This window comes from Choristoneura fumiferana, chromosome 8, assembly GCF_025370935.1.
Source record: "Choristoneura fumiferana chromosome 8, NRCan_CFum_1, whole genome shotgun sequence".
Lineage (NCBI taxonomy): Eukaryota > Metazoa > Arthropoda > Insecta > Lepidoptera > Tortricidae > Choristoneura > Choristoneura fumiferana.
This window is the reverse complement of record NC_133479.1, coordinates 5,245,395-5,272,352: the sequence shown is the minus strand read 5'-3', so window position 1 is coordinate 5,272,352 and position 26,958 is coordinate 5,245,395. Positions and strand designations below refer to the sequence as shown.

Sequence of the window (26,958 nt, the reverse complement as noted above, 5' to 3'; positions counted from 1 at the left end):
AAATCATCTTTATGGCAGAATTAATTATTATCACAGAAAACTTGTAAACATTACAGTAGTTAAAATTATACTTAAAACACTTAAATACAAACATAAATTAAGTATAATTTCCCAAACTCCGGAATCAAACCCATTGAACTAAATACTTTATATATATCATAATTGGTCTTAATATTCATAAAAAATTAACGGCAAGGTTACTGATAATATTTAATTTATTTATTAGAATACTTGAAGTATTTTTTAATAAACAATTAGTAGGCATTGAGGATGAACCTATCGGTTGAATAAAAATAAACCCTGAAACTGATTGAATTCCAGATGGACGTTGTATTGTACATAATGAAGCAATAACTTTGGATATTTTTTGATAACATGCAAGAATTTGCAACATTGTTATCTCGAGCAAGTTTAATTATAAAAAGTTGTACAACTTTTAGAGTGCCTATCGTTTGGCACTTACTTTCGTAGTGTTGAAAGCTTTGACTAGTTGCAAACTGAATTCATGAACATTACGCACAAAATCATTATCTATCACATACAGCCGCGGAACCAATCCAAAATATTATGCTTAATATAAAATACTAACAAACTAAATCACAACGTGCTTGGAATGTCCAAGTTCGTGATGGAAATAAAACTTTGGTGTAATATAATTTAGACATTTTTGAAACACAACCATCAAGGAATACTTGCTGCGCCAGCCTTACGGGGCGCCTGCCTCACGTCGGCTCGGTTAAGTAAAGTTTTAGGTAACTTAATCAGTCGTTTTGATCCAACGTTCGCTCAAAAGCTGCTAATACTTCGAATGTTATTTTAAATCGGGAACAAGGACGTTTGCTATATTGGGGAACACCTCGGCCTGTATGGGGCCATATTCGACCGATTCGCCGTCGACCGTGAGCGTTCCGCTCGTGCCTTCAGGAACGATACGGAACGCACTGACGGGTATCAACTTAATGTGTTCATCGTTAGATTCCGCGTGGTCCCCATTAGCTATGCCCATGAGGAACGAGAACAATCGAGATCTGGATATGCCGGCTTTGATGATGAGCATCCATATGACACCGTCGGAGAGTTGCGAGCGCGGCGCGAACAAGAAGTCCTCGCCGATGTAACACTGGTAGGACACGTGAACCATCACGAACTCGCCTTCTTCATGGGTCCAGTTGGGTGGGAGTTGGGACATGAGCGCGGGGAGGTGGGGGGCCGGGCCGTGCATGCAGGCGTGAACCGGCGAGCGCATCTCTGAGCCGGCGCTGGTGACGCTGTGGTACTCGGAGCCCCGCGTGCTGTAGAAAGCGCTCCGCCGGGAATTCACGGAGTACCATGAATCGACGCGTTGGTGTCGGCCCGGGCCGCCGGCCGCGCTCGCCCACACGTTCTCTGGCTCGTCGCAATCAATGAAAGCCTCCGCGTCCGGCGAATCCAGCGCGCCGTCCTGGCTAATACTGTGACTCAGCACCAGAGGATGCTTTGGTTTAGGGAGCGTGCTGATATCCTTGATCAGGGCGTAGCTGACGACGCCCTTGTACCGCCGGAGCCCCACGAGCCTCGCCAACGCCCACACGGCGAACCGCTGCCCTCCGAGAGCTCGCAACCGCTCGCTTTCTATATCTATGTCTGATAGAAAGCCCCAGCCGATGGATAGGAACGAAAACATTATCTGAAATAGAAATTATAGCTGAATTACAATCACGTGGGCGCAAACGGAGTTTGTTGTCATATCAGGTTTTTACGATTTAGGAGATTCATTTTATATCTTAAGCGATTAGTGACGGACGTAAAAATCTAATCGAAGTATACGAGTGTATTAACTAGGTACAGGTAGGTATTTATTATCGCATGCTTCCTCGCTATAACTACATTATGTGTAACTAATTGCATATTATGATCCGCGAGCTCGTTGTTTGCAACGGACCTACTCAATTGAATAGTGCAGTGTAACTCTATCTAATGATCTTATGCCCTGACTGTTTATGGCCGTCATCTCACATGGATCATAGTTGAATAAGCGTAAGCGGCTGATACGGCGTGATAAGAGTTCTCGTAAGATAAAGTGGTTGACTGACACAAATGCAATTCGTTTAACGTTTGAGTAAGCATTATTCTAGATTACCTAGCATAGATTAGGTTTGTAATTCAAAGTTAAACCGCGTAATCGGTTAAACATAAAATTTTAAACCTAATAGGCGTTGGAATTTTCACATTATATGGTAGATAATCCGGTAGGTATTTTTAAACCGCGACGTGTGTCCGATTGGAAGATCTGTCACCGCTTGTTGAGCCACTTGCTACTGTTCATACTTTGGCAGGTTAATGCTAGTCGGGTTATTATGACAGTATTTTTGACGTCTCGACTAAAATTACATAGGTAGTCACCAGCATTAATATCTGCCACAGCGGAGCGTGCAAAAATATCTGACACGTCCTTCCGGCCCTAGAAATTGAGTCGTATCAGATATTTATGCACGCTTTTTGTGTCAGATATTGGTGGTGGGGACTGTACAGGCAATCAATTTGATCCCTGGACTGCCATGGAACTGTATCATAGTAAATAATTTTATTTTGTCTATAACAATGTTTATAGAATGACGTAAAATGACATTACGACGCGGTTCTATGGTAACCTAAGAATCAAATTGGCTGACTGTACCTAATTATGTATAAGTACCGCTAAATGAGGGTTTTCACAGGTGAAGTATCGCTAGATGGCGTTAATATCGTGAGGTCCGTTTGACGTTTGCGTGCGATTGGCTCATTTATTTATTTGAGCTGTGATCAGTGCCAAGTAAACCATGGTGCGTTACGGACACAAGGTTTTTAAAATATAATGGTCGAAGGTTTGGACTAAGATGGAGCACGCTTGCCTACTAAAATGCCCTAGATCTAGAACTTAAGTCTTAATCACTCCCTTTTCGAGGTGACACGGTTACGGCGCCACAATTCCTTACAATGAGTGCGACATTGCTTAATCTTAATAGCACATAGCCACAGGCCACAATGACGTGGGCGGTGGGCGAACAAAAACATCAAAGTTTATTTGAGGAATTACTAATACTAACATACTTAACATTTCCGTACATCAAGAGGCTCATTGAAACGGGAAAGAAAGGTGCGATTATTGATACGAAATACTGACGGGTCAGCATGTACAAGGCCAATAAAACTGATAATCTGTTTATGAATGAATATATTTATGCTCTCATCTCTAACAATCATAATAACAGCGGATAGCATATCATTAATGCTACCTAGGTAGGTACCTCGTATGCGTTCTGCGTTCTCATTTATTTCTAAGCAATCCTTGTAATAATTACCTTCTGCTTTCTTTTAAAAAACTTTTGAACAAAAAAACGAAACCGCCGAAAAAACTGAAAAGCAAAAAATAATAAGCCTTTTTCATTTAACCTTAATCTAGGTACCAGTTTGAAATCGGTGCAGTAGCCAGCAGGAGTAGACCTATAGTCGTCTACCTGATGGGCTTCTATCACTCCTCCTGGCTAGTGCTGAGGCACCGACTTCAAACTGGTACCTAGATTAAGGTTAAATGAAAAAGGCTTATTATTTTTTGCTTTTCAGTTTTTTCGGCGGTTTAATTTTTTTGTTAAAAAGTTTTTTTATAAATTGAAAATACAAACTGAAATATAGATGCACAGAAAAACCAGAAAAATAAGACCAACATTGGGAATCGAACCCAGGTCCTCGGTATTCCGTACCACGTGCTATACCGCTACACCACTGTTGGTCAACCTACCCCTCCTATCCTACCTACCGAGGACCTGGGTTCGATTCCCAGTGTTGGTCTTATTTTTCTGGTTTTTCTGTGCAGTTTGTATTTTCAATTTAGGTTTTACGGGATTACCGTAAAAGTAAAAATTTGGAATTGAAATAAAAAATACAAAAAGATTCCAAAAAACCAATCTTAATTTTATTTTATACTTTTTTCTCACCCTTGGCCTAACTTTTTTTTCAAAGTTATATAATTTAATACCAATTTCAGGTATACCCTATCCAATAAAAAAAAATTATCGAAATCGGACTACTATGTAAAAAGTTATGCGTCGACTTGAGAACCTCATCCGTTTTTTTTCGTCGGTTAAAAAAAGGTTTCCAGAGCGTATATAATCTATATAAATATTCAAAAATGAATCGTAAAATGTGTTGCTGAGCGCAAAACTCGGTATGTGTATAAATGAAATGTAAACTAATTGCCACAGTGTCCCTTCCCTGGGTTATTTTAATCGCTCCACAAAAGAGATAGTCAAAATCACGCAATTTGACGTGACATTGGCAAAGTGCCTCGCAGCAAACGCCATATCAAAAAAAAAAAGCGCAAAACTCGGGAACGGCTGGACCGATTTCGCTAAATAATTTTTTGTTGTGTTCGTTATTGTCCAGAGGTTTTTATGAAAGAAAAATTACAACGGAGGCGAAGCCGCGGGCAACAGCTAGTCTACTATATTAGCGTCGGTAGGAGACTTGAGTCGAATCATTACACACACAACTACATGAAGTACTCAGCGCAAAAAGGTAGTGAATGAACGATTGAGCGAATGCGATTCAAGTGCACGATTGCATAATAAATAATATATTAGTAGCTACGTATTTTACTGTGTCGTTTTAATGATTTCCCACGACCCATCGCTTCACTTCTGCATCTACACGTTTTTTTACTCAACTTACATATTAAACTGCAAGTCTCACCCGGCCTTCCGTTTACGTAAACGGTAATGTTTTGGTGCGATAATATAATAAATAACTTACTTTCCTGTGCTAGTTATAAGACCATACCTGCAAAAAAAAGCAGGAAAACCCCCGACTTTGTCACTTCAAAGTTCAATATCTCAAAAAGGACTGAACCGATTTTGATCAAACATGTCTAAGAACCATCGCTAGAAAACCTGCTTTCTGCTTTAAAATAAAAAAAACCGCATTGAATCGGTCCTCCCGTTTAAGAGCCACAGACAGACACACATAGCGGTGAAACTTATAACACCCCTCTTTTTGCGTCGGGGGTTAAAAACAGTTTAGTACGCAGTAACTGTAAGTAGTCTTACTTGTGTCTTAGTCTCCACCCTGACGACGTCCATTGGAACCGCCTTCCCTCTGGTCAGAGCCATGGCCATGCCGGTCAGGTTTTGTGGAATGTACGGCTCACTGAAACAATAGGATTACACGGTTAAGATCATTATCAGAGAGAGAGCGGCGTAATGTGACCCCGCCTGTTAAGGTTAAGTCTTGCACTCGTAATCGATTCAAAGAGCTCGCGATGTTATGAAATCGACAATAGGTACTTATCCATCGATAGCCTATCGACAGCTCGGAAGTTAGGACACGTTAAAGAATCAGGATTTTTTTTGTGCCGATTTTGGGTTTGGTACAATCAATCGTCTTAGGGTGTACTTTAACCAAGAATGGTACTTCAGGGTCTGATGAGGGAGTAGTAAGACACGTTGGAAGTCCAAGATAGAATAACGTATCCTAGCCGTGTTTGGGCTTATTAGAATAGTCTTAGGGGCCGTTTCACCATCCATTGATTAGCGTTAACCGACGGTTAAATGTGATGCCGTCTCCGTCTATTCGAACAAAACAAATAGAGACGGCATCACACCTAACCGCCAGTTAACACTAATCAATGGATGGTGAAACAGCCCTTCTTAGTGTGTCTGAACTTAATCTTAGACCTGCATTAATATCTGCCACAGCGAAGTGTGCAAAAATATCTGACACGTCCTAAAAATAGAGCCAGTGACGAAGCGAGGACGTGGAAGACCACCCTCCACTTGGCTGACCAAGAAGCAAAACTGGACGCGAGCACGGCACATGACCGTGCGAAGTGGACATTGCGGACAAGGAAGGCCGACCCCAAGTAGATGGGAAAAGGTCTAGCCCGGATGATGACATGAGCCACCATGGAACCATTTCACAGGAAACGTCATAGTGACACCGCATTAATTAACAAGGAAAATCGTAATGACTTTTCCTTTGAAATGGTTTCATTTCCATGGTGGCTCATGTATTTAAGTCCTTGACCGTACCAAGGATGGTATCCAGGATCTGATGATGGAGCAGTCAGGTAGGTTTGCCATTTGGTTTACGGTTATAATTTTAAAGTGAAGCCAGTACTCGTAATAATGCGTCACTTATTGAATATCGAAATCAGATAAGCAGTCTCAAGATAAATAAAATTTCAGAAAATTTATCTCTGGACTGGAATGATATATTGGCCTAAGTGGTCGTTTAGACGTACCTAGTCATTTTTTGGACTTTTAAAAAAAGTGCGACGTGAAAGGGTAAAGTATAGGGAAGCTGTTGTACCCCGGACAGTTTTTCCTTTTTTTATTTTTAGAAAAATAACTAATTATGGAATAAACATCAAATATTAAAATATCTAAAGACATCATAAGACATAAGGCTATGTTATTATATAAAAAACTAAGCGATTCGTTTATTAATTTAGAAACGGTAGGCTTACGCAAAAAAAAAGGGAAAAGTGTCCAAGGTACAACACCCCTGATGTACCTTGGATATTTGAGGTTGTACCTTGGACACGTGATTTTTTGTCAAGAAAATATTTAATGTTTATATGTTTTACCTATTTATAAAATCAATGACTTATTTACTGGTTATTGGCACACAGCAGTTTTCCTGTCAAGTTCGTACATATGTATTATTTTATAGATCAAACAAAAGTTACCTTAGTTTTCAGTTTAGACGCTGATTACATGATGAAATCGTATTGATCAAATGACTAAATTACTTAATTCTAAGTAAAATACCTTTCATCATTTAGATATGATTGGAACCAAATATACATTTAGTTAGTATTAAATTTCATTGGCCAAGGTACAACGTATTTTTAGTGTCCTAGGTACAACGTAGCCAGTTTTTAGATAAAAACGCGTCCAAAAAGGTAAGGTTTCCTCAGACGACGAGATGACACGCGGTAGGTAAGTTTCAAGCTGAATTCGAATATTGAGAATGGCTCAAAATTCAAAATTGATATTGACTCACTGGATTTAAAGCAAACAAACGTATACTTAAGTAAAATTAATTGAAACTTGTAGAAACGTATATCACACGAATTCCATACGTAACTGATAACATGGATGTTTTAATGAAACACGACTCGACGATACACCACGACACTACACAAACTTACACAATACGTGACACTATGGAAAAATTAAAACAAAGAACCATAAAATTTTATTAAAACACAAACTACTTCTAACTAACTGTACTGTGTGTGTGTGTCTGTTCTTCTAACTGTATTTGCATCATCATTCAATCGACAAATCGACGATGAAGAACCAATATCTTAACAGATAGATCTTTGACGTGCAATAGAGAACCTGAACGCCCCATAGCCAAACCTATCCTAGAGATTTATCAGTATTGTAACTCGGCATGTATTGTAACTCTTAATTGTACATAAAACATATGAAAATTACAATTAACAAGAGAAAGAGATGTACAAAGGTATCAGTTAGGCGGTGTTGGTTGTTCATCGACATGAATACACAATTTTAAGTTAATACCACAACTAGAAGTGGAAAAAAAATCGTCTTGCTCGATTTAACCTCTATGGTACAGTCGCCATCAGATATTTCGGCGCAGCCAAGGTGGTCAAAAATATAGATACATGAACTCTAATACCTTAATAATAGAGTGCATGTGCCGATATTTTTGACCACCCTGGCCGCTCCGAAATATCTGATGGCGACTGTACCAAAGAGTCTATACCTATCTAGTATACCTGCTGCCTGCTTGTTAATGCAATCCTTTTTGGCGACTGTACATAACTTGTCACAAGATCCAAATTACATAGTTAACTAACTGCTAACACGCTAACACTGTATGTTCATAGATGCCTATAAATCTGTACAGAATCCTTGGTGCGCGAGTCCGGCTCATACTTGGCCTTCAGTAGCACATTGAATATATTAGAAAATTAACACAAAGGATAAAACAATGGACTAATAAGATTTATTTGGGCGAGATTATGACAAGAACAATGAACATAATGCAGCAGGCAGCTCTGAGATGTTATTATTCTAACTTAACATATAGATATAACAGACATACAACATATAACGACCGATTCTGGGAAAGCGCGTGCTTTCGAGTTCCGAACCCGAGCGAAATTTTGATGATGATGAAACTTGAAACGCGGTAGGGATTTATATCGCGTTACAGTAACATTTTCCAGGACAGCATTGTGTAACAGAAATAGTTTCATTATGTCAGCAAAAATCTATAACAAAATTCCGATAGATATAAGAGCGCCGACTTATTTTTTTTTTTTTTTATAAAACGAGGGGGAAACGAGCAGACGGGTCACCTGATGGAGAGCGATCACCGTCGCCCATGGACACCCGCCACACGAGGGGAATCACAGGTGCGTTGCCGACCCTTTAAGGAATTGATAGGATTGATAGACTTATAAAATATTTGTAGACAAACTGCGTTTCTGGCTCAAGGAAAAATGTTTTTATACTGTCTGAATTTTTTGAAATGTAGTAATAATTGTGACTAGTGGTATAATATAGGTGATATAATATTAATTGATTATTTTTGTAAATTGTTTTTGTAACTACCTATACCATTTTGATATTATCCATACTAATATTATAAATGCGAAAGTAACTCTGTCTGTATGTCTGTCTGTCTGTTATGCTTTCACGCCTAAACCGCTGAACCGATTTTGATGAAATTTGGTACAGAAATAGAATAAACCTAGGGAAAAATCGATTAATCTTATTAAAGTTGCCATTTCAGCACGTGATAACAAGTAAATTGAGGTACAGAACCCTAAAAAACATTTGTTCCGGTGCTTTTCAAATTTCGACCTATTTAATAATTGAAAATATGGGGATGAAAGTTCTTAAGGAATTTTAAAGAAATTTACTATAACTTATAAGTATATTTATCGGAAATATGTGTAACTATGCTTAGTAAAAATGCCGTCTTAATTATAATACTACCCTCCTAACTTACAATAATGGTGTCAAGAGTTCAATATGAAGAATTAAGTACTCCTTTTGTGTTGGCAGGGTAGAATACACGTCGTATTGTTAAAATGTGCCTTCCCGCAATATATTTATGTTTTACCATAGCATGGATGGATAGATGGAAAAACAAAAAAAAAATAGTTTATATTTATAGCAATGTATTAAAATATTATATTTTCAGTAAACCGTAGAAGTTTCTATCCTAAATAAATTAAATACTTCCCAAAGTTACTATTCCCCGCGGACGAAGTCGCGGGCAAAAGCTAGTTCTATATAATTTAATGATAATTAATGAAATGTGAATTAATATTACCTACTATGATTATTATTATTATTTATTAGATCCGATTATAAATTTTGCGTGCCGATGTACGGTGAATTGTCTTGATCTACACTTATTTTTTGTAACCTCATTTGTACCATAATTCGAGCAAATAAAACTGAACTTTGAACTTGTTCGCTGGGGTACTATCTGTTTAAATAGAACATGTTAGATTGGAGCGTGATCTCTTGTTTACGAGCAAACCAGGTGATACGCTAATTGTAGAAACCTTTACGTCGCCACTAATTGCGGTTGCACTAACTGGTTGGTCAGGTTAATGCTGTTCCTACAGTTAATGTCCATTAAGAGCACGGAATAGAAAAAAATAAAGGAAATGGCATGGCAACGAAACACGCCGATCATCAGCTACTTAATTTGAAATTTGTTGTGTCTGTGTGTTAATTAGGTATATGCTTCGCTTAAACTGTATTTCTGTGGACATCTATTATTGGCGTTTTGTCTAGAACCTGTCCCATTATAATGTATAGTCGACCAAGAAATTGGTTTAAGGTGGTAAACCTAAGGTTTAATGTCGTTTGTAGCGCTTAAACCGTCAAAGCCTATTTTCACTCACAAGTCAATATGACAATCAGCCTTGTTGTTTTATTTCTGAAGTTTATTAAAATTGGTAAATCACTTTGTTTGTCGACTATACCTACTCTATTGCTGTTGATGTCCTGAATAAAATAAAATAAATCATAAATAAGTTTAACCGAGCAATAGTCACGTCAAATTTGATTTTATTCAAGTAGAACCCGGTAGTTGTCTGTAGCTGTGTATTAAGCCGAGTTGAATTTAAAAGCTTTTAAAAGCGACAATTATACAATGCAATATTTTGGAGATATCTCCATTCCACATTCCACTAGCCTTACAGTAAAGGAAAACGTGCTACACACACCCGCGAAGCAATTAAATGGTGTGTTAAGACTAAGTTCCCAATCCGTACTGGGCCCACGCGGGAACTACAGCTCGAGCCTTCTTGTTCAGAGTGGAGGTTTGTAACTTGCAATGCAAAGGTTCCACTCTGGTACGCGATTCCGTTTTTACAACTGTACTTCGACAGAGGGAAAAAAGCGCATCGCCTGCTCCCAAATTGAGTGAATTGACAAGATTTCATATTTCTAAGACTATAATTTGATTCGTTCTCTGTATTCTGTTTGGAAAGAGAAAGACGCTGATATTTTTAAAATATCGCTACGATTATTAATGAATTTATTAAAAAAAATGATGTTCTTAATCTAAAAGGGCATAACTCCAAAACTACCACAAAATAGATTCATTACGTTTGTCTAGTCTCTATTAAAAAAAAAACACGTAAATCCTCAGAGCAAGTACCTAAACAGCAGGGCTACTACGAAACCCGAAACTCGAAGTTCGTATCGTGCGGTCCCTCTCGCTCTCGTATTAAATAGTATGTGTCAGAGGGACCGCATGACACGAACTTCGAGTTTCGAGTTTCGTAGTACCCCGGCTGGTGTATAGGTCAATGCGTAAATCTAACGTAGACGTTGTCAAAATTATGACAGGTCCTTTTTCTGGTGAAAAAAGGCAAAGGAAACATATCTATTCTGTGGTAGTTTTGGCAAATTCAGATATATTTTTTTTAATTTTTGTATTTTTTTAAATAGGTATGGAGAAATAAATTATAATAAATATTTTCCCATGTTCAGGAGGCAAAACTCTTCCGATTCCTGTAGTAATTTACAGGTGTTAAAAAAATGCAATCTTGTCAATTGTGGGTGGTTTCCATTCCCATACACATAATGTGAGTCACACTGTTTTGTACCATATTCGTATCCGTATCAGAATATTCCCAAAAATCCACTATGTAACTCAAGTTGATACAGGTGTTTTCGATAAAAGTAGCAATACTAGTGGCGCTATTACTATCTATTGAGTAAAATGATATCGTCGTCATATTGCGTAGTTTACCTAATTGTTTGGCTTGTCTAGAACCGGATTAGACCCGGATTTCTTTTTTTCTTGAAAACAAGTCACTTAAGGAATTTAACATGTTATTATAATGCAAGAGTCACCCCTTACATTATACCTAATATACATAGTAATGTCATATATCATCATAGGATAGTAATTTACTCGAAGAAATTTTCAAAAATTACATCGTGTTCAACTTGTATCAAGAACACTCAGCTGCAATCTTTTTTCTCTAAATTTAGTGGTGGTGATATCCGGAATTTTCAAGCGTGAGGTCGCGGAAACTGCATCACGTACCTTTGTGCTACTAATATCACTTGACATCCCATACATTTTCCAAAAAGTGACCTGTGTTATTCTCGAAATCCAGCTATCGTAAGTTCCTGAGGCATTCGAAATTGTTACCACGAATAACAGCACTTTGGAATAAGTAACAACTTGCTGAAATTCTCTTACGTTAGTTTTAGAGGTTTCTAAGACGATCAAGCTTGAGTCAAACCAAGGACCATATGTCAAACAAAACATTTTAACGGTTTTTCTTGCTTGATGCTTGAATGGGCATTGTAAAGCGTTCATAGGTAGGTAATACGTGAATTTACAGTACAACCAAAATGTCACTCGGGACTCGTCGGTTTCCTTCGTTTTCCTGAAGATTCAAATGAGAAAGAAAAAGAAAAACGATCTTTTGTTTCGAGGTCCGAACGACTGTGTACATGCTTGATCGTCTCTGAAGAATATTATTAGTATACTGTGTGTTCACTATTATGAAACTTCATAAAGTAAAACGATATGGATTGATACCAAAACAAGTCACCAATCATATCATTGGCATCTTTCCAATAAGCTGATGATGGATTCGTCTGCGTTTAATTCAATTTATTCTTGTTCTAATGGATGTACTCATTATTTACAATCGAATTAGTGACTCTCTATAAAGTTTTTTTAACAATAAAATAGATAATATTTACTTATTATCTAAGTAAATGACACGGCAATGCCTGAAAACAAATGACTTAGAACAAATTCTTTCACCTAAAACGGCTTAGTCGCTACAGTGTACCTTGTTGTTACTTTGTTTATATGCCGAATATAAATTTTCCTTCTCTCTTTCCACAGTCATATTTCGAAACATTCTTAAATTGTGCTCATCGCGATACGATCCGATTCACCGTCTTGATTCGTCAAAATTCCTATATCATCACCGTCCTAACTCATCCACATTCCTATATCGTCTATTTCCTATCTTGTCTACATTCCTGTACGATCCATAGTGCTGACTCGTCCATATTTCTATTAGATCCGCAGTGTTATTTATTAGTTCACATTTCTACATGGTCCACAGTGCAGTGTTAATTTGTGAACTTATCTTAATAAGCAACTCGTGATTATCCCAATTTTTTGTAAAAAAAATTGGTCCGGGTTTTCAAATATTCTCTGTGGATCATAAATATACGAATATGGGGAAAATTGGAAATTGACGACATAACAATGTGGACGGGTTAGGAGAAGGTATGACAATTTAGGAATTGTACGTTGACGACATGACGTTGTGGAGTTAGAATGTGACAAAATAGGAAGGAGGACAAATTCAACCTGAGCCAGACAGTTAATATAAGACTGCAACTAGCATGATGTATATGGGAATAAATCCTGAAATAAACGTTTAATTTATTTTTATTTTCTTTAGTTACCAGTTGTCCCGCAATCGAATCCTGCGCTTGATTTCCAAATTAATGTAAACCGGGTAAGAATGTTCTATTTTGTGTGTCACGCACGATTCAAAGGTTTAACTGTAAGAGGAATTAAGTATTTTTAATAATTTCAAAATATGACTCGACTTATCTTTAAGTCTCAAAACTTATAAACGGATATCCTCATTCATGATTTAAAGTGATAAGATTATAAATTAATAATAAAATGAGATTACAATTTTAATGATTGCGACAGCTCTGATTATGAGTACTACGGTGTTGGGTGAACAATTTGCTTAAATGAAGCAGCTTTACGCGGTAATTTTAAATATATTGACCCGGATAACTCACGTCTTAAATCGAGTTTAGCCCGACATTCAGTGCACATGTTGCAGCAGCCGCCGAGTCGCGTTGCTCCGAAGAGGAAGGGCTACGGATTAGCCCGAAACATGTCGGGCTAAACTCAATTTAAGACGTGAGTTATCCGGGTCAATATATTTAATACTACTTTTGCCCGCGGCTCCGCCCGCGTGGTATTCGGTTATCGCGCGCTGTTCTCTCGGGAACTGTGCATTTTTCCGGGATAAAAAGTATGTCACTCACGGGCCCATAAACTATCTCTATGCCAAAAATCACGTCGATCCGTCGCTCCGTTACGGCGTAAAAGACGGACAAACATACAAACACACTTTCGCATTTATAATATTAGTATGGATGAGTGAGTCTCACGGTAGTTTCATGTTCAAAAAAGCTTTACGCGGTGTTACTGAACCCAGTAATATTATCCTCAAACTAACATAATGACTTGACAATCGCTTCAGCATTGTGCTGAGCCAGTGTCCGATTGGCAACCGCAATGACACACTTTGTCCTTCGTGTTGTCTACTTGTCATAATATCCTTGTGTCTTGTGTTGTTGTGAATAAGTGTATTTTCTCTCTTCTCTTTCTTTTTACAATCACTTCATAAGCGCAGCGGATAAATGCAAAATGCGACATAATATAAATATATCCTCAACGTTTTGGCCGCGCTGCAACTTTCACCAACCGAGACGAGTAGATTAAAATCGAGCGCATCTCGCGCACTTTTAAGGATCCGTACTCTAACAAGGAACCATTATAGTTTCGCTATTTTGGTACCGGTTGGATTAGTACGAGTAAGTACGGAGATGAAGTGGTAAATCGAACGCCTCAATGTACCTAATGCAACTTGCACGATTTTTTGCAGATTTAAACTGAGCTTAAGGGCTCTACGACACACCAACATGGCCTGTTGACTCGACGACTTCGGTGTGTAAACAATATGCACCCAATATGTATCCGTCTAACACAGTAAAAGACAAAAGAGCTTCGTAAAATGAAACGTCTTTATTCCCTTTTCATTCAAAGTATAGGACTCCAGCCGCAAACTGGAAGTCAGCGGTCAGCGGCGCGGCGAGCTTGGTCTCTATTCATTGCGTGTGCTGCCATGTAGCCATTATGCTTCGTGCGTTTCAGCCGCGCAATGAACTGTGGAAACGCTCGCTACTCCGCTACCCGTTCGCGTCCAGCGGCGTTTCTACTCACACCGCGAACTGCAAGACATCCTGCTGATATCATAGCAGTTTATTAACTTCTGTAAGCAAACATCCTCGTATTATAATACAATTATCAGTTTGTATTTGTAGATATAGGTACGATACGCGTGCAGTTACTTTTCGAGGGAATTACTCGCAGTAAATAACCTAATGTGATACGATAAGATTACGGTTATCATAAATCGAGACTAATTTAGACAGGATTATACAAAACAAGTAAAGTAAGACGGGCTATCTTGTTTTAATTATTTTTTATTTTGTAATTGATTGCGCTGTAATATGTATGACACTACTAATATAATAATGTATTGAAGAAAAAGAAAACGTCGAGTTTAGATTTGTGAGGAAAATGGTACCGCGAAACCGTTCTTGGAATGCAGCGTTATCCCAAATCTATTTTTTCCGCGATTGATCAATTTCCTTTTCGCGTTTTAGGGTTCCATAGTCAACTAGGAACCCTTCTAGTTTCGCCATGTCTGTCCGTCTGTCGGTCTCTCTGTCCGCGGGTAAGCTCAGAGACCGTTAGTTTAGTACTAGAAAGCTGTTATTTGACATGAATATACTATACATACATATCAGTCACGCCGACAAAGTAGTAGGTGCAATAAAAAAAGTTTTTTTTTACCATAGCCGTGTAAAGTGGGGGTGATTTTTTTTTCTCATCCAACCTTAAAGTGTGGGGTATAGTTGGATAGGTCTTTAAAACCATTATAGGTTCAGTGATATGTTTGCGAAATATTCAACTTTAAAGTGCAAATTTTCATTGAAATTGAGCGCCCCCCCTCCCCTCTAAAATCTAAACTGTTGGGTGGAAAAATTTGAAATTTAGAATGGTAGTAAATATATCAAACTTACAAGGAAAATTATAGCGGCTAAGATTGCTTGAGAATAATTAACTAGTAGTTTAAGAGTAAATAGCAGCCTAAGGTATAAAATATACCTAAACATGGACGATTCAGTACACAATACGAAAACCTTGGAAAAATATTACTTGATTTTTTTGTAATGGCTACGGAACCCTAGGCGTGTACGACACGCTCTTGGCCGGTTTTTTATTACTCGTAGCTTTACTTAGTGTCTCATTGTACCGCAATCGCTTTTTTTTCGTGTACCTAGGTTTTTTCCCGAAATCAGATCATTTTGACGCCTTTTTTTGTAGCTTTATTAATGCCTCATAGATTCATATTTCCTTTTTTTTTCGCTTTACCTTTTCCCGACACATCTTAATTTACTTCGTCACATCTTTATACACAACTAGCCGTTGTCTCCCGCGGGAACTACGCACTATCCCAGGATATAAAGTAGTTAGCATGTAAATTAGGGATGGAGTAGCAGTTGGTCAGTGAAATAAGTTTTAAACCCTTAAACGGACCCAACTAATCACTCTACCACAAAATCAATAACAAGTAAGTTCAGTAAGATACGAGGGTCATGCCAAAAGGAATTAGATACTTAAATCTATTTTTTTTAAGTATTCACCGTGAGCACGTATATATATACCTACTTTTTATCCGGCTAAACCACATGAAAAATGTCAATGACCATTCTTCTTTGGGTACCTCAGAAATTTCATAATTATAGGCAGCCAGGGCATCTTCTTTGGTTTCAAATCGCCTTCCTTTTAATTTTTCTTTAATTTTTGGGAACAGGTAAAAATCACAGGGTGCCAGATCAGGAGAATATGGCGGGTGAGGGAGTATAGTGACATTTTTCGAGTAAAATGTCGAGAGGCGGCGTTGTCGTGGTGCCAGAGCAGGTGCTGGGCTCCTGACTTTGGCCGCTTGTCACACCAAGCTGACAAAACTTGTGGAGCACAAACTGTCACATACCATTCTGAGTTGACAGTTCTTTGATTATCTAGTACCACAGTCGCAATATGCCCTGTCTTGCAGAAAAATGAGGCAACCATTTGTTTCGGTGTGCTTCATGCTCGGCGACATTTTGTTGGAGTCGGTTCATCTTCAAAGCACCATACCGTTGACTGCCACTTTGTTTCACGATCGCAGTTATATAATCATGTTTCTTCGCCTGTCAGTGTATCATACACAGTTTTGTTCTCGCCAGCATCGAATTTATTTATCATAAATTTACACCAATCCACGCGGCGTTCTTTTTCCAAATCGTTGAGTTTATGCGGCACCCATTTCGAACAACGCTTATGGAGCGACATTTGTCCATGAATTATAGTTTGCAGTGCAGTACTAACTTTCATTGTAACCGCAAATTCCCACCAGATTCAATGAGAAAAAAAATATTTAAAAAAATATTACGCAGATTTCTGGAGTATTCCATTTTTAAATTTATTGCTATTTAATCAGCCTTCTCGGTGGTGTATAACTGACCAGTATCAATCAAATGAGCATGGAGTATCTAATTTCTTTTGACATGACCCTCGTACCTGCCCAGTGAGGGTTTGGGGTGAATAGTTTTTGAACAACTCGATTTTTTTCGATGATCATGAAACTTCATGCCAGCCGGAAGAAGGCCACTGAACTAGGATCTTTATCCTCCTAGATCCCCCAGTCCTCACTTGAGCACAACATTTAACCAAATGTCAACTTTTCATGATTGTCAATAGCTTCAAATTCTTATATTAAAAATTTGACGTGGGGTCTCAGGACGCTACGATGATCCGTTTTGTGCTACTCACTGTCAATAGCGTCCTGCGACTTCTACAAGATCGTCCGTCCTTGTGGGAGCCCCAACAATACTTGTCAAACCACTTGACCAATGCCCTCTCAAGCAGAGGGTCGAAGGTCGATCCCGGGCTCGCACTGAGTTTTTCGAAATTTACCATGAAGTTTCTCTCTCCCTCCCTCTCTTTATCTTTCCCTCTCGCTTTGAGAGGAGGCCTATGCCCTGCAGTGAAATGTGTATATAGGCCGAGATATTGATGATGATGACACTTAACGATGTCCCTACTGTTCTGGAAGGTCAAAAGACCTTAATTATTAAGACTTTCGCTTTTTAAATACAAGGAAAATTAAGAAAAAAAAACATAAAGCTTGCTGACCATGAGTCGGTTCAATCGAGAAACTGGTATTGCAAAGCAAAGCTGTTAGCATTATTGAAGTATTGACGTAAATGGAAATTACCAGAACCATAACAGTGCTTACAGATTCAATTAGATATATAACCGAGGCCGACTTGGATGCTATCCATAATGACGGCCGGAGATTGCTCTGGTTAGATGGGGGGGAGCTAAAGTCTAGGCTAGGGGGAATAGGGGGACGACGTGGGGACGCCAGACGCCACATCTTTAATGGTCACGGCATCACGCGTGAACGGCTAGACCGATTTCGCTAATTATTTTTTTGCTGTGTTTGCTATTATCAGGAGAAGGTTCTTATAAAAGAAAATTTAAAAAAAAAAACTACACCGGGGGCGAAGCCGCGGGCACCAGCTACCATAGTTAGTGCATAAAGTAAAATTTTGAAAACTAAAATCAAGTAAATAAAAGCAAGGACCCTATATCTTTGGCCTAAGGTACACAGCTCAATTTTTTTTTAAATTAATTATGACATGCATATGATGTTACAGAAGTGTACGATTCCATAAAAGTAAACTCGATAAAACTTGACCTAATGTATCGGTTGCTTTGCTATACATTGATTCTAACGGATTTTTCGCTTGTTTATAAACTTTCCAGAAATCTTACAAAACGTTCGAAGTTTCGAAGCCAGAAGTTCTCAAACTGTGGAGCGCGATCCCCTTAAAGTAGATTTTTTTGTGATAAGCTAAGACGGCGTGCGAATTATATGTTTTATGAATTTTATGACAGCAACCAAATCAGCGCTACGAGAAATTTCGTGAACTTTTTCGACTTTTATTCGAACAGGGAAAGGGGGCTTAGTGATTTAAGATTTTAGAAAATAGATGAGGGAGGCGGAGATAGTACATAATATATTATAAGTAGTCAGGAGTCTGTGATCTAATCAGACGGGACCATATGATCAATGATGTTTAAAAAAAAAACAAAAAGTGTTTACTTACTACGATATCTCAGGCCTGATCAAAATTATTTTAAGATTGGTTTTTTGGAATCTTTTTGTATTTTTTATTTCAATTCCAAATTTTTTGTTACTTTTACGGTCATCCCGTAAAACCTATATCGAAAATACAAACTGAAATATAGATGCACAGAAAAACCAGAAAAATAAGACCAGCGCTGGGAATCGAACCCAGGTCCTCGGCATTCCGTGCCGTGTGCTATACCGCTACACCACCGCTAGACAACGATCCACGACGATGGACGATGGTCTTATTTTTCTGGTTTTTCTGTGCATCTATATTTCAGTTTGTATTTTCGATAAAATTATTTTAACTATAGGTAGAGTCTGTTCATGTAGGTCGATTCCGATTACTTTGAAATAGTTCTAAATGTCACTCAAGCGACCATGTGCATTAATTGTTGGTTATCTAACATATTTATTTAGGTATACGTAATATAATTCTATGTCTGTTTGTCTGTAATTTATACCGTTCATCCGATCGCGATAAAACTTTACTAGGTTGTTCTGCGTATGCCCGCTATACCGTCGGAACGGAATAAATGTTTGTTAAAAAAAAAACAGTAAGTACATTTTGCTGCTGACTGTATTAGTAGTAGCCCTCCATTGTCATCCACACTACAAATACTAAAAAAAAATTGAATCGATCCGATCACTACAAACAAACATTGCAAGTTAAATAAAAGCTTTAGAAAGGGCAGCAATCTAGCAATGCGGCGGGTACGGTCCCCTGCTAGTACATATAATTAAGACTTTCGATTTGGTTGGAAACGATATAAACTAAAATTAAACATACATAAAAGTCGTCATTAAACACTTGTACCTACAGCTCGTAAATATTCATTATATATATGTCAGGTAATTTAAAATATCTGATGATTCAGTATTTTAATACCGATACCTACGTAAAATGTTAAATTTTCCCTGTCAATTGTTATATTTGTAAATACATATTATATTATGTATTTGCTATATTTAGGACGAAACCTTGACGGAGATTTAATCACGTTATGGTTGGTCGTATCAACAAAAACATCCTATTGCGTTAATATACCTATGAGTAATCTTATACTCATCACCTTTTTAACCTTTGCCTTTTATACTCGATTGCAAACAAAGAATGGCAACTGCTACTTACAAATGATTGGCGAACACCGAAGCTACCGTACAACGACCAATCGCAATTGTCTTTTTCAACCTTGACATTGGCGGAATCATCGATAGTTCGATGGATGGATGGATGGAGGGCAGTCACATGCGCGCAAACATTCGTACATTATGCAAATTGTTAACATGCACGCAAAAAAGCGGGAATCGAACTCAATCGAACGCGTTATTATCATTATCAAAGCTTCGAGCTTCGCGTACATTGGAGTACGGCAAAGGCCGACATAAGTCTTACAACGTCTTGTTGATTCGCGTAAGTATTTCTCGTATTCATGCGACTGTTAACCCCAGCTTTACATTAGTCGCAACCCAATTTTGATGTAGGTAGGTACACTGTTGCTTTTCAGATTTATTGCCAAAACGAAGTTTGCTTCACACAGACACAGCTTGTCTCGATTACTATGGGCAAATTGGCAGGGCCTCTCGTAGTGCGTATCGGCAATAAGCAATAAGCTATTCTCATGTTATCATGATACACACTTGTATTAGACACCTGAACGCGAATGACTACGAGAAAGTTATGACAAAAGTGTCGTAACATAATGTTACTTTACATTATGGGCTTTGAAGTCCATTATTTAATGCGCGCACTATCGCGATCGACACGATTTTTATCTGTCACAGGATGCTAAATTATGGTAGCACTATCTTTTGCCCGCGACTTCGTCCGCGTGGAATAGTAACTTTGGGAAGTATTTAATTTATTTAGGATACCTATTCTACCAATAATAGCACATGTAAACTTCTACAGTTTACTGAAGATAATCTATTTTAATACATTATATACATTATAAACTATTATTTTTTGTTCTTCCATCCATCCATCCATGCTTTAGTAAAACATAAATATTTTGCGGGAAGCCACATTTTAGCAATACGACGTGTAGGTATATTCTACCCTGCCAACACAAAAGGACTACTTAATTCTTCATAGTGAACTCTTGACACCTTACGTCCTTTATTATAAGTTAGGAGGGTAGGATTATAATTAAGACGGCATTTTTACTAAGCATAGCTACACATATTTCCGATATGTAGTAATATATAGTAATAAGTATATATAGTAATATAGTATGGAAGTATGGATTAAGTTGAAACCAAACAGTTGCCTCATGCGCCTAACGTCTCTACATCAACATTGGCAAAATACGTCTGGCTAAAATGGCAACCATTAATAACAAAAGTTGCTCTGGTAAAATAGATATACTAAAACGTCTTCCGCAGTTTGCTTATTTTTATCATATATGTTACAACAAAGAGATGAATTTGCAGGCAAAGTTTGGAAGTCCCTGACTCATTTATTTATTTAAAAATAAGTCTGGAGAATCAAATCCAAAAAATGTATATATCCTAACACTTCTTCAATTGGGCCTTTAAATCTCCAAATATTAGAACAAATTGTGAATTGTAGTGTAGTATAGGGTCCAGAGCATAACGCAAGAGTATCCCATCTATAGATACCATCATAGATGCCAACACCGGAACGAAACAATAACGAAACATAAACCAATATATTTCCTCTAATATAGTAACTGTAATCATACCTGAGAGTTAGTGTAAGTATATAATTTTGACAGTGAATACTCAAGTATTTCTGAAAGACAAAGCTGTTTTTCCACATTTTCATTAACACTAACAAAACATTTTAATTTCAAGATTTTAACTCTATTCACATGTTAATGAGAATTATTAATTTGCATAATTTCAAACAGCCATGGCAAACATTTTTCAGATACAAAATACTATAACAAAAAATGCTACAAAAAGCTGACAGGTATCTTTTTTGCTATGGCATCAGCATTAATGTGATACCTTAGCTTCTTGCGACCTTGAATATCAGCTTAGTCAATAAGAATAGCCTTGTAATGGAAAATAATCACCTATTTGTTTACTTGTTAGGATCAGTTTACACTGGTCATATTATTGAAATAATATCCCAAATGCATGCTTATTCATTCATTGACATTCTCTCAATGATATGCTCACCATGTGTACTGACCCTTAGATCAGATGTGAGAATTTATTTCTATTTTTTTTTTTTTTAATGTTCTGATTGGAAACATACAAGTATGTGTAACACAGATATAGTTATTTTTAAACTAAGGAGTACCTACAAAGCTAAATTGGTTGTAGTACATTAAAATAGGCTGTTTACTAAAAAAAATGTTAGTAAGGTACAGTTAGCAACTGGTTAGTGCTAGGCATAATGTTTTTATCTCAAGCTTGTTTTGCTTCCACTGCTTACATAAGTTTGGTCAGCAAAAGTGAAAGTCTCCATTATGAAAAACCATAACCACACAATACTGGGAACTTTAAGTAGGTATACCAGTAAAAAAAATCTGCAGTGTTAGAATTGCAAACAATTCGAGATCTGTTTGAAATTCAGTAAAAATAATAATCATCATCATTGTTACCCAAAATATACCCATTTCTGGACATAGGCATTTTCGACGTGCCACAATGACCAGTCCTACTCTGCCCATATCTAAAAGAATCCTGTAATCTTCAGCAGTAAAAAAAAATACTTACTTGTATAAATGGAAGATGGACCTGGCAAGGCCATTGCCAGAACCACACGGCAATATGGCGAGTGGTACTTCTGCCAAAGCTTGCTGCCAGTCCAACCGCTCGAACATGCCGTTAAGGACCTCGAACAAAACACCATCGCCGCCCACCGCAACAATCCCCCGCCAACCATAAACGTTCCTCGTCCTGACGAACTCTCGTGCATATTGCGCGTACTTAGTTACGTGAAGGTCGTAAGGCACCTCCCCTTCCTGCAATATCGGCGCTACCTTCGTCTGAAATAGCTCCCGCGCCTTCCCTGGACCCGATTTAGGATTCAACAGTATCAGCAGCTTCTTATCATTCGCAGGTGCAACGTACGTTATCGGCTGTCCGGCTATTAAACACTTTATTGTTGCTCTCCATTTTTGTGCTTCTCTGTTATTATCGTCGTACTTATCGAAGGATCTGAAACGCAATGTTATGGTTGTTCTCTCTCGTTTTAACGTACGGCGACTTCGCTTTAAAATATAAGCGTAAATGTAAAGATATGCGCTTATGTCGTTCTCGTCGAGATCGCCGCTGTTTTCCTCGACGACCTTAAGCTGCTGGTGGCTAACGAAGCTGCACACGCAGGATCCAGCCCCCGGACGCCGCCTTTTACTCCTCATGCACTTACTACCCACTATGTCGCGCAGCAGGATCGTTTGCTCTTTCGAGTTGCCATCTGTTTCTTTGTTAAAGTTAATCCTTTCGATTTAAGTTGGACACGAAACACTGAATTTTTTTTTGAAAGAATATAAAAAGTTTCTTCAAGGTAAACATGTTCCTTCGACTCGACATGTTCATCTCCCACAACACCATTTGACACACCCTTCCCGAGCCTCGGTTCCGCCATGACTGATTTTTCTTTTTAATTAAATTCGTTTCAACAAAAACAAACGTCACCGTATAAAATTTTGTTATTAATATTGTTCCATGACAATAAAAAATACGATGAAAATCATATGTTACTCAGTTTAGCCAACATAAGCACTATAAATCAGGTTTAAAAAGAGTATTTCAAAGTATATTGTCTACCCACCCCGTAATTCGTTTTTTCCAATGTCTTGAACAGTTTCAGTGTTGTCAGGGTACAAAAAAAAAAGTCTGAAATTTGAAGATCTAACAAAGATTGAAACAATTCTTTAAAAAACAAACTTAGTTGTTTCGGTTGATAGTTTATTGTTTTTTTTTTGTAATTGAATCCTCAAAAATATTTAATTTGTAGTATTTTTACTGATATTCTTCTAGTTGCAGCGTATTTAACAACATATGGTCATAAATGACATAAAGTTTGATGTTCTTAAATAAATCCCTCGACATTGGCGGAATCATCGATAGTATCGATCGAGCTATACTTTCAAGAATTAAATTGGTTCATAAATCGAAAATTTGACTTAGGCGTTAGGAGGGAGAAGGAAGTTGGTTGGTTTAGGTTTTTATCATGCGAATTTGTTAGTCAAGCTTTAATGTAATGACCGTGGTAGACGTGTCATGTTTCACCGTCACTTTAACCGTCAGTCAAATAGTCAAATAGTCCATGACAACGTCATTAATTTACTCAACGTTCATTTGTGGTTAATTGTGTTCACACTGCAGTACAGTTGAACATATAGAAACCTTTGTGTTGTCATGAAACTGACATTTCGTTTCGAGGCAAATTCGGTAAAATATTCTTGATAGGCCCAAGCAAGGTAAGGTAACACGCTTCTTTTTGTTGGCGCTGCTGTGCATTACTATAACAAAACAAACATATTGCGCATGTAAAGATGAATCACAGAATATTGGAATTGTACAGCGGGATAGGAGGCATGCATTGTGCTTGGAAACGTAAGACTTAAGACTAAAACCGGCTGAAAATAAGTTTCCAGTTTGAAAAGTTAATACATCATTTTTGAACGTTACAGATTCGTGTTTACCAGGGAGTGTAGTAGCCGCAGTTGATATAAACACTGTCGCCAATGAAGTATACCGCCACAATTTCCCTGAGACAAATCTTATGACCAGAAACATTCAGTCAATTAAACCTGAGGAGTTGAAGAAATTAAATGTAAACACAATCCTCATGTCTCCACCATGCCAGCCTTTCTCTAGAAATGGAAATTTTCTGGATAAAAACGATCCGAGAACTATCTCATTCATATATTTAATAGACATTTTGAGTGAACTTGACAATGTTGAATATATTTTGATGGAAAATGTGAAAGGTTTTGAATGTTCTGCTGTTCGTGATCTGTTTATAAATAAGTTACAGGAATGTGAATTTGTTTATCAGGAATTTCTTGTGTGTCCTTCAACAGTTGGAGTACCTAACTCCAGGCTTAGATATTACTGCTTAGCTAGGCGTAACTCAACTTGGACTTTTAAGAGAAAAGATGAAATAGTAAGTAACTGAATGAATTTGCAGTTTTTTACAAAATAATCATAATCTTGATATAGTTATAGGCAGACTTTGTTGAAGTTTGAAATATTTAGGTTGGGAAAACAAATTTGGTTGATCCACCATTTAAGATGAATATTTAAATGATGCTCAAAATTGATAAATCCAAGTCCAAATAAAAAAAAATCTATTGATATTTTTGTTACAGATGAACAGACTTCCAAAAGACTTTGACGAGCCATTTGCACTAAGCGAAATAATTGAAGACAGTGTACCTGACAAACACTTGGTTCCAGACAAGCTGTTAAAGAGAGCAAATATCTTTGACGTCTGTTACAAAGACTCCAGAAGATCTTGCTGCTTCACAAAAGCCTACACACATTATGTTGAAGGAACAGGATCAGTATTTACCGATGCAAGCCCAGACACTGTTGATAAGTGTTACAAACAAGCCAATACACATGAAGTGGGGAGTACGGAATTTGTAGTAGCTTTAAAAGAGGTCAGACTAAGATTCTTCACCCCAAAAGAAGTATCATTACTAATGGCATTTCCAAAAGATTACGACTTCCCTAAAAATATATCTACTAAGCAGTGCTACAGATTGCTAGGGAACAGCGTAAATGTAAAAGTTATATCCGAGTTATTAAAAATATTAGTTACATAATTAATGACTTTTATTTCATATATTTACTGAATAAATAGTTACATCTATTTACAATTATTTTAGCCCACTATTTTATCTACAATTGCCTTGATAGATACAATTGGAGAGCTTGAAAATATCAAGCCCTCAAATTGTAAGAAATCACATTATTTTGGTTCTCCATTCACCAACAAACACACTGACATCACAGAAGTTCGGATTATATAGCTCCATTGCTAAGAGCGATTCTCGCCTTTCTCCGTGCCCTGTAGTTGAGGACTCTGGTTCGCAACATTACAGCTATTGAAGAAGCTGCACCAATGACAAGAGACCAAATAGTGAATTTCCAAAACGCCCTCTCCTCTAAATAGGCTACCCTGTCACAGCTGAAAATAAAAAATATTGTGTGATAATAGTGTGCAATTTTTTGTGTGCAAAATATGGAATATGCAAATAATTACCTTCTAGTAACTGTTTCTCCATTTGCACATTTCAGTATCTCCTTAAAACTAGTATGAATGCAAACACCTATACTCTTACTTTTGATTTCAAAATCTGAAAAGAAAAATTATATGATGTGGTTACCACCAAGCGCCATGTATGTGTGAACTAATTGTTTATAATTATAAATAAATAAATATCATGGGACACTTGACATCAATTGACCTAGTCCCAACTAAGCAAAGCTTGTACTATGGATATGGATACTAGGCAATAGATAAACATACTTATATAGAAAAATACATACTTTAATACATATTAAACATCCATGACAACCCGAGAACAAACATTTGTATTATCCAAATATCATACAAATATCTGCCCCTGCTCGTAATCGAACCCGGGACTTCAAGCTTCATAGTCAGGTTCTCAAACCACTTGGCCATCCGGTTGTCAAATTGAACAACAACTAGTAAGTTTCAGTATTGATCACAGGACAGTTTAAAGCCATCTACCTATTTCCAATTTTACCCTTTCTTTTTAATTATTTTATGAAATTTCTCTAATTTCAGTGTGCCATGGTCCCAATTAACAAAATATAGGTGTATGTGCACATAGTAAAAGTATCTGCACAGTAATATTATATTCTAAATAAAACCAGTAAGTATGTAAAGGTGCCTGGACATTAAATAGGTACACAAAAATTACCTGAGCAAGGGTGGCATTCACTTATTATCGAATACTTTTGGTGCATCCAACATGTCGAGTTGTTTTCAGTTGCAGGGAATGTTTTATTCTTCATCTTATGACCAGAGAGTGAATCAGCCAAATGTGATTCCAGAATCAGTACTACAATTGTCAATCTGAAAATAAATATTAGGTAAAATGTGATTTATAATCTTATATCGTGAATCATATAAATTGTAGTTACAAATTTTGCACAGGCAGCATCCCTATTGCACCAGCTTTTCTGTAACTTACATTCCAAGGCAAACAGTGCCTAAAAGCATACATTTTTTGAACATGTCTCAATCTTTTTGTTTCGTTTTATTAGTTTATCAACAAAAGAACTGTTTTCAAGTGAGTATAATGACTGAGTAATTCTTAGCTTGTTTTAATCATTATTTTTCGAGAAAAACGATAGAAAACCAAGGTTTATTTTTTTACTTTGCTGTCAGACTGTCACTGTCACGTCACACTGTCTGTCACTCACTCAAGTCTCAACCA

General features: G+C 37.4%; 3 protein-coding genes across 3 annotated transcripts; 1 reads left to right on the top strand and 2 right to left on the bottom strand.

Moving 5' to 3' along the window:
• Positions 1–577: 577 nt before the first annotated feature.
• LOC141430195 (sphingosine kinase 1-like) lies at positions 578–23,137 on the bottom strand. Its single transcript, XM_074090789.1, is given in 4 exon segments — positions 578–1,666; positions 5,061–5,160; positions 22,247–22,961; positions 22,964–23,137. Coding segments are annotated over 4 exon segments (1,827 nt in total). The 5' UTR covers positions 23,121–23,137; the 3' UTR covers positions 578–811.
• Positions 23,138–24,006: 869 nt separating this feature from the next.
• Positions 24,007–25,321, top strand: LOC141430193 (tRNA (cytosine(38)-C(5))-methyltransferase-like). The gene is made up of 3 exons (XM_074090787.1): positions 24,007–24,094; positions 24,172–24,647; positions 24,853–25,321. The coding sequence occupies exons 1-3, from the start codon at positions 24,034–24,036 to the stop codon at positions 25,309–25,311; spliced, it is 996 nt and encodes a 331-aa protein (XP_073946888.1). The 5' UTR covers positions 24,007–24,033; the 3' UTR covers positions 25,312–25,321.
• On the bottom strand, positions 25,304–26,917 carry LOC141430194 (protein JTB-like). Its single transcript, XM_074090788.1, has 4 exons — positions 26,713–26,917; positions 26,440–26,594; positions 25,752–25,845; positions 25,304–25,676 (listed from the first exon to the last, which is right to left on the bottom strand). Exons 1-4 carry the CDS (start codon positions 26,754–26,756, stop codon positions 25,511–25,513), a joined length of 459 nt encoding a protein of 152 aa, XP_073946889.1. The 5' UTR covers positions 26,757–26,917; the 3' UTR covers positions 25,304–25,510.
• Positions 26,918–26,958: the final 41 nt, after the last annotated feature.